General features: G+C 55.9%; 4 protein-coding genes across 4 annotated transcripts; 3 read left to right on the top strand and 1 right to left on the bottom strand.

Annotated features, from left to right (window-relative positions):
* Window positions 1–139: 139 nt before the first annotated feature.
* On the top strand, window positions 140–1,621 carry C8A04DRAFT_36055 (uncharacterized protein; the record flags this gene model as incomplete). Its single annotated transcript, XM_062783393.1, has 2 exons — window positions 140–517; window positions 599–1,621. The coding sequence occupies 2 exons, from the start codon at window positions 140–142 to the stop codon at window positions 1,619–1,621; spliced, it is 1,401 nt and encodes a 466-aa protein (XP_062638497.1).
* A 636-nt stretch (window positions 1,622–2,257) lies between these two features.
* On the top strand, window positions 2,258–3,361 carry C8A04DRAFT_27126 (uncharacterized protein; the record flags this gene model as incomplete). Its single annotated transcript, XM_062780181.1, has 2 exons — window positions 2,258–2,447; window positions 2,502–3,361. The coding sequence occupies 2 exons, from the start codon at window positions 2,258–2,260 to the stop codon at window positions 3,359–3,361; spliced, it is 1,050 nt and encodes a 349-aa protein (XP_062638496.1).
* A 269-nt stretch (window positions 3,362–3,630) lies between these two features.
* C8A04DRAFT_27125 (monooxygenase) lies at window positions 3,631–5,001 on the bottom strand (the record flags this gene model as incomplete). The annotated part of the gene is made up of 1 exon (XM_062780180.1): window positions 3,631–5,001. One exon carries the CDS (start codon window positions 4,999–5,001, stop codon window positions 3,631–3,633), a length of 1,371 nt encoding a protein of 456 aa, XP_062638495.1.
* Window positions 5,002–6,927: 1,926 nt separating this feature from the next.
* On the top strand, window positions 6,928–8,352 carry C8A04DRAFT_10912 (uncharacterized protein; the record flags this gene model as incomplete). The annotated part of the gene is made up of 2 exons (XM_062776760.1): window positions 6,928–8,035; window positions 8,123–8,352. The coding sequence occupies 2 exons, from the start codon at window positions 6,928–6,930 to the stop codon at window positions 8,350–8,352; spliced, it is 1,338 nt and encodes a 445-aa protein (XP_062638494.1).
* Window positions 8,353–8,375: the final 23 nt, after the last annotated feature.

Raw genomic sequence — 8,375 nt, 5'->3', positions numbered from 1 at the left:
CATACTCCCTAGTTGAAGGCTCAATCTCCGTTCCTCCTTCCTCCTCCTCAATTAGCTGCCCTTGGCCTAAAGTCTATCCATCCGCAACATAGCCTGTCAATTCTAAGCTTCAGCGTCGATTCCCCGTCCCCTACGCACAATGTTCCCCGCAACGCTCCGGGTCGCACGCCTGCCCCGGGCCGCCGTCCGTCCCCAGACTCTCGCAGCGACCGGCCGAGCGCCGGGGTGGCCATCCCCCTCATTCTCGACTCAATCTCGCCCTTTAATCAGATCGAAGCAGACAACAATCGCCGTCTCCAGACCTTTCCAGTCCTCGTTACGCACGCAAATGTCCACGAAACCGCCGGTCCAACCAACCACTATTGACAAGCAGCACGAGAAAGAGCTCGGCCAGCAGAAACTAAAAGCTCGGCCCGATGAAGTTACGGAGGAGTCCTCTGTTCGACATGCCTTCGAGCAAAGCCAGGCACCACCGCCGAAAGACCGGGAAGTAACAGCTGACCTCAAGGAAGATCTTGTACGCGCTTGACTCTCCAACCAAGCCCCACTACTCACTTTCTTCGACGTCACATCAGTCGCGTAGCTGACGCTTTGCTAGCACGCCATAAAAGACACCTTCGCGCTCTCCACGGTGCCCCGCGAAGCCTTTACTCTCGGCCTAGCTGGGACACTCCCCTACCTAGCCACCTCACTCTCCACCGTTCTGCTTTCCTGGAACCTCAACGTCGACTGGCCCACGCAGTCAAGCTTCCTCAACTCCTTCCTCTTCAGTCACGAAACTGCAGCCTACTGGCTGCAACTCATCGAGCCGATCCAAATCGGCTATGGAGCCGTGATTATCTCCTTCCTCGGCGCCATCCATTGGGGCCTCGAGTTTGGGGAGAAAGCCCCCTTACCAGAACGTACGCGGCTCCGATACACCATTGGTACCCTCGCGCCGGCGGTTGCATGGCCCTCAGCCTTTCTGCCGCTCGAGTGGGCGCTGACAGTCCAATTTGGCGCGTTTGCTGCGCTGTATTTTGTGGATTCACAGGCCACCGTCCGAGGCTGGGCGCCGGCGTGGTATTCCACGTATCGTTTTGTGTTGACTGGTGTCGTCGGTATTGCTATCCTCATCAGCCTGATTGGCCGCGCCAAGATCGACCAGAGCCTTAACCGCCTAGCCACGGGTGAACTAGCGGACCGTATGCATGAGACGCCTCGGGGAGATGGGAAACAGCATAACTGGGCTCAGGAGGAAGCCGAGGAGAAGAACAAATTAAAGGAAGAGAAGAAGAAGCGGGAGGAAGAGGAGAAGAAGAAGGAACAGGAGGAGCAGAAGAAGAAGGACGCGGAGGAGCAAAAGAAGCCAGAAGGGGGCAAGAAACAGGAGAGTAGTGAGGGCAAGCAGGGTAAGGAAGATCCCGACAACAAGGCGGGTAACGATAAGGAGGAAAAGAAGGAGGGAAAGACAGAGGAAAAGGAGGGAAAGAAGAAGGAAAAGAAGGCTGACAGCAGCGAGGAGAAGGATAAGCAGGAGGATAAGGAGAGCCAGCAGAGCGAGAAGAAAGCTGACGACAACGCGGGTGACAAGAGCAAAGGTGATGAGAAGGAGGGCGGTAATAAAGGCGAGCAGGCCTAGTTAATGACATGTGTTTTAGACTTCCGAGGGACACTAAGCCGGCCTAATACCTTTAGTTCCGATAGCCACAGATGGAAAGTCGAGCCTCGTATTTTACCCCGAACTGAAACCCTATCCCAACGTAATGACAAATTTTTGACAAGTCTTCTAAGATTGAGAGAGAGCAGGTCTAGTTTGCCCCCGATCTATTACTCCATTCCCAGCAAGGGGCTCCGTATTTGTGAAGAAAGTTGGACCCATAGTTAGTCGTCTATATTTTCACTCAAATAGGAGAATCAATCACCAATTTTGCCTCGGATCCATCTGGAAGATAGCTCCATACAAGTCTAGCGATAAGCCACCCAAGGGAGATATTATCGGGCACCGAGTTAAGAAGGGGAAAGAGCGCATTCGTCATGCATTATGTGTTGCTAAAACGGGAAGTAGGCTCCTTGGGACCCCTTATACCTCCATTCCATCTAGAATTTCCGCAAATCTCACATCTTCTGCTTTCTCCACCATCGCGAACCTTCAGCCAGTCCAAGTATTCTTACAAAATTCCTTCTCTCCCGTTGAACAGCCATCCTATTCAACTCAAAACGCCGAGCCTACAAAACCCCTTATTTTCAACCTCAAACCCAATCTCTCTCGCCCACCATGAGGCAAACAATTCACTCACCTCTTGCCCAGCCAGGCCCCTACGGTTACCCGATGCGCTTCGGTGTTCGTCACGCCGGGATTAAGGGCTTCAAGATCTACGGTGCCAACCATAGCCAGCCCTTTCGCTACATCGAGTGGCATACCCGACGCCTAGTTTTGCACCAGAGCGCCCATAAGCGAGACAAGAGTCCGGCACTAGTAACGCTGTTTGAGAACTGGCCATACTAGTCGTTCTCGCCAGTGGATGACGAGGCAGCGACATTTACAATCAAAGTTCATGACCGGAAGCTCAGCACGGTCCAAGAGGACGCTGAGCAAGGTCAAGATCAGGCTGGCAACGAGGCCATTGAAGAGGCACCTACCGAAGAAGCCCCTGAGGCCGCATCTGACACCGAGGCTACCACCGATCTTGAAATCCCCATGGAGCACACCCGCTGCCGGCCCGTAACCTTTCGGTTCGAGATCCCCGTCCCGACCGCATCCTCTACCACAACGACCATCCTCGAAGCCTTCGAATGGCGTCGTGCCCCCAGACACTGTCAAGAAACTCGCGGCATCCGCAAGAAGTCCCTCCCTGTGCTTGAAACCGGCGACGAGCGTATGCCCGACGAGAAATTCGTCTATGCCCCATCGGGCTCCGTCCTCGTCCGCCTCGGGCCCGTTTCCCGTACCTCCAACACCGCTATCACTGCCACCGCGACCCCTGTATCATTTACCGGCAAAAACCGCCCCCTGGGCTATACCCGCGACGGCGAAGAAATCGTGGCGTCGTACACTGCTTCGCGGGACTACCGTGCATGGTGGTACTTCCAGTTCTGGGGTGCCGGAGCGTCCGGCGAGCTAGGCGAGGCGTTCACCCATGTCGCGGTGATGAGCGCCATGGCAGTGTTTCAGGATGAGCAGGCGGAGAAGAGGGCTAATGCGGCAGTGAATACGCTTAGTGGTGAGGTTGGGAACGCGGTGACTACGCCCAGACGAAGGACAGCGGGCCCCGCAGGCGCGATGCATGGGGTTGCGGGGATGGCGCCGATGCCGGTTGGGAGGGGATATCATGGCGGTAGGAGGGTAGGTAATGGGATGATGTATCTGGGAAGGGTGTGATACGGGGGGTTGTCAAACGCTGCAAACTCCCGTGTACTTCATGTGTGTGGAAAATGAATTAATATCGCCTAAAAAAGAATCGCTTGAAAGAACAATGGTACCAAATCAAAACAAAACAGTGCCGCTATGTGGCGTGGTATCATTGGAGTTGAGGTGTAGTACAAAAGTGGTTATACAGCAGCAGATGCCGAGTCATTAATAAGCTTCCTCCGAGCCGTCTCTCCCAAGCAGAAATTAATCCGTCCGTCTAATTATCCCGCCTCCCAGCCCTACTCCGAAACCTTAGGCTTCACCAACTCCGGATACTCTGGCAACTTCCACGAGCCCCGATCGTCCGACGCAAACCGCGAGGCGATCTGATCAATCCGCAGCGTCGACACCAACCACATCGTCCAGTGGATCAGCTTGATCGCCCACGCCGTCTCGGGCATGAGGATCTTGATGCCCCTCTGGATGTTCTCGCTGTGGACGATATCAACCATCGGGCGGAGCGTCTTCTCGTAACCCGCCAGCGCACGGGGTATGCCTCCTGACCAGGGGTCATTGGTTTCGTTGTTAGTAGCTTGACTGTCTGAGCTCTGGCTGGTGAGTTCGGCGCTGCATGCGCGTGCGATCTCCCCCGCGAGCACGCAAGCACCGATAAGTGCGAGCGAGGTGCCCTGTCCTGTCATCGGGGACGGACAGTACCCAGCATCGCCGACAAGTGTGACGCGCCCTTCGGTCCAGTTATCAAGTTTGACCTGGGCGAAGTCTTGCGTATAAAAGTCGTCGGCTTCCGGCGTGAACAGGCCATCGAGGGACCGCTTGACCCCCCACTCGTTGGAGAGGTCGTGCTTGAACGCCTCCGCCCACGCCTTCTTCTGCTCCTCCACCGTGCCGTGCTTGATGGTTTGCGATAGCCGCTCATCGGGGTTGCGGAAGCCTAGGTACGCCCGCAGGCAACCAGGTTGGTCGCGGCGCGTCATGATGTACCGGCGTCCGGGGAACTGGCAGAGCACGGCGTTGGGGGTGTCTTCGTCCCGTGGTGGGATGGTGTAGAAGGCGCAGGCTACACCGACGGATTTGACGATGTCTTCACGGCCGTCGGTGAACATGTTGCGCCGGGTGCGCGAACCCAACCCGTCGCAGCCGATCATAAGGTCGTACTCGGCCTCAGTGCCGTCCGACAGGCGCGCACGTACGGCGGTGCCGTCGCGGATGTGCTCAAAGGAGGAGACGGTGGTACCGAAGCGGTAGGTGATGCCGGGGAGGTCCTTAGTCTCGTCGTACAGCACGCGCACCAGGGAACCCCGCATAATCTCCCACTCGGCCGAAAACCCCTGGGCGCCCTGGCCGGTCTTGTTGCTGCCAAAGTAGGCTTGGAGCTTGCCCCGGGCGTTGAGGATGCGGAGGCCGGGCTCTTCGACGCGAACTTCGCGTACCTGTGACTCGATGCCCAGTCGCCGCATCGCTACCACGCCTTGGCCGCGGAGGTCAATTTGCTGGCCTGACGCGCGCAGGTCTGGGTGCCGCTCGACGATGGTGATCTCGCATCGCAGTGGTGGTGGAAGGCGGCTCAGTTCCAAGGCCACGGCGGGACCGGCGACTCCTCCGCCCGAGATAAGCACCCGGAGAGGTCGCGGTGATGGTGTTGTTGACATGTTGAGGAGCGCTACTTGACAAAAGATTGAAAAGGCTGAGGCCGTAGGACGCACAAATGGAGATTAAGTATGTTGGGTGTATGGCGGGTATCTTTGGTTAAATTAGTAGTGGTGGTGTTTAGCATCGCGATGGTTGGAGGCGGCATCAAGCACATTCATATATCGTTTCCATTTACCGTCAACGTCGGTGTAGTGGGCGCACCGAGCTCCGCATCCTACACGTGTACAGCAATTGCCGGTGGAAGCGACAATGAACCCAACCGTGGGGATTAGTTCCTTCAAGGACTGCGTTCGGTCCTACCGTGTCCTGCGTAGGAATGTCCTGGGGATCCTTTCCGGGAATTTGACTCACCCGTCACGCCCGACAAGTCGCGCGGCTCGTCCGAAAGCTCGGGTTTCCTATTAACCGAGAGGCATCGGAAGGAACACCTTCGGATATTCGAGCCAAAGGCTTGGCTGGATCGAGTGCGAACCCCCTGGGCTCTGCACAGGAGGCCACGGCAGCTTACCGAACCTAGAGCCAATTGAAACTGTCCCTGGAAGGGGTCGACGCGTCACCGCATCGTTTGTTGATGGCTGTGCTTTCGTATGTTTCTCCAGGATTTTTGCCGTGTGCGTATGCGCCTACGTTTCGCTCCTATTTGACGTGTCTTTGAAGGATTCGCGTTTCGAAAGTAAACATTTCACATTCCGGTCGTTAAACGTGCCAATTTGCTCCCCCACATGGTTGGGGTCTTGCATTGACAAGCTTTTTTTTCTTCCGGAGAGTCTCCGGTGGTTGGAGCGATCTTAATGCCGAGCCTCCACCACCCAACACCTTAGTCAGCGACAACTTCCATAAAAAACTGCATTCAAACGTCCAACATCGACCAACATTCCTCGCTGGGATATGTGTAGACTAACTTATACTTATGGCTGTCCGCCGACGTCTTCGGTGCTGCCCGTGTGTTGACCAAGAGAGGTAAATGCAGGCACGGTATTTTTATGAGAAGGACCTCCCAATGCTCTTTCCCCTGCGGAGGTGCTCGTAAAACGGCTGCCTTCCAAAAAACAGTTCTGACCATCCTCGCCAAGCGACCACACAACCCCCTGGAAACATGCTCTCAGAGCTCCACTTACATCTAGAATCACGATGTCGCTTGTTAGCGGACGCCAGGAACGTCAGGTCGGGTCAGCCATCATGGCTCTTTCCTTACAATGTGCCCGGACTTTTGTTTCCGGTTTGGGCTCCTGCCGCTTCGGTCTCCTCGGTTTGTTGGCACGCGGCCCCCAATTGAGCGGGGAGAAGACGAAAGAAGTCAAGGCTTGAAAAAGAACTGACGCCGGAGGGTTGAGTAACTTGGGTCTTGACTCTTGACGGTCGACGACTCGACAGGATCAGTTATGGGCTTCAAGAAGCCGCCGTTAAATCCCTCTCCTTCATGTCCGAGGTTGTGTAAATTTCGATTAGTTACCTCCTCAACAGCGGCCTTGCCGCTTGACAGTTGGTGCCTTACGAAATACGATATACCTGATGTGGAACCCAGGGTGCCGATTTCCCGGGTCATAGAACTTATAATGCACCCCCATGGAGGAGGTGCTAAGGTCCCGTCTGACTGTGAAGTGACATAACCACACTGCAGGCGAGCCAGGCCCCAGCCAGACGGCGGATGGCCGCAGCAGTGGGAATGCAAGCCCCTTGTCTGAGCTAATTTCTCTGATTTCAGGATGTTTTCACCCTTTCCCTTCTTTCTTCAAGCAGTTTTCACTCTTGAGAACTCACACTGTTTCCATGTATTGTGTCGCACTTGACAAGTGCTAATATCTCTTAACACCGACGCTTTCCTCTCGACGGTTCGGGCAGCGGCCGCCAAGGATCGATCCGAACTCGACTCTCTGTTCTCCCGGCGCTGCGTCCTCGCACGCGGCCATCGCCCAGTTGTGATGATGGGGGCATTGCCAAACCGCCGCGTGCTCATCAACTTGGCCATCGTCGCTTTGGCCGGTCTTCTCATCTTCGCCATCGCGCTCCCTTCTTCCCGTGTCACCCTCCGTGACCTCGTTAAACAGAAACCGAACCCAGAGATCCCAGACGAACCAGCGCCGCCACCAAAACCGAAATACAAACCGGAGCCAGACTACCTCCCGCCGCCCATTAAGGACAACTTCCCACTTCTGGCTACCTCCTCCCCACCCCCGATTCCTAAATGGAACCAACCGCGGCAGGATGCGCACAAGACTTACAATCTCCCCGCCGCTCCCCCGCTCTTCATCGGCTTCACCCGGACCTGGCCCGTCCTTCAACAGGCTGTGGTCAGCTACATCACGGCTGGCTGGCCGGCGTCCCAAATCTACGTTATTGAAAACACCGGGGTGCAACAAGCCAATGCACGCGGGCAGCTCTCGCTCCAAAATCCGTTCTTCCTGAACCACACCGCGCTCCATGCGCTCGGCGTTAACATCATCCAAACCCCGACCTTGCTCAGCTTCGCGCAAATGCAAAACTTCTTCCTCTCCCTTACCTACGCCCACGACTGGCCATACTTTTTCTGGAGTCACATGGACGTATTGGCGCTGGCGTACGAGGACGGGCGCGCCGGGCTGACACCGCGATACGATGCGCCGGGGTATAAGTCGCTGTACGAACTGGCGTTAACGGCGCTGCAAACAACACAGGAAAAGGGCCATAAATGGGGCCTGCGGTTCTTTTCCTACGACCACTTGACGCTGGTGAACCCGAAGGCATATGAGGATGTGGGTGGATGGGATACCTTGATCCCTTATTACATGACTGATTGTGATATGCATTCTCGCCTGACCATGCGCGGATGGACGATCGAGGACGCGAAAGCGGGGATTATCACTGATGTGGCCTCGGCCTTGGGCGATCTCAGTGCTTTGTACCGTGTCGACGGAGTCGAACCCAACTTTGTCGACCCAAACCCTCCTCCGCCGAAGGAAGAAGGGGGAAAGTCAAAGCAGCGGGCGAAGCGAGACGAGGACCCGAACCTCGCTAAATGGAACGCTTTGCGGAAGACAGCGGACAGAATGTTTCGTAAGTTTCAGTACCACCTTCACCCTCTTCCCACGGTCCAATAGTCAGCCTCAAGATTGTGCTAATCAACGATCACCCCATGCACAGAACACAAACACGGCGACCGCGAGCGCAACACCTGGCAACTCGGCCAGCACGGCGGCGAGGGCGAACCATTTTACTACAACGCGGCCGGCCTTGCTGAGGGCATCGAGGTTATGACCGAGACCGGACGCGAGATGTACCGCCGCAAATGGGGCCATCGTGACTGCGAGCTTATCAAGAAGGGCGGGCTGAAATTCGAGGATGCGTGGCGGGTAAAGAAGGATTGGGATTGAGAAGAGAATGATAACAAGAGAAG

The sequence above is a fragment of the Dichotomopilus funicola genome, assembly GCF_033296635.1.
Source record: "Dichotomopilus funicola strain CBS 141.50 unplaced genomic scaffold C8A04scaffold_18, whole genome shotgun sequence".
Lineage (NCBI taxonomy): Eukaryota > Fungi > Ascomycota > Sordariomycetes > Sordariales > Chaetomiaceae > Dichotomopilus > Dichotomopilus funicola.
Note: the sequence above shows the minus strand (reverse complement) of the source record. Positions and strands in the feature narration are given on the sequence as shown.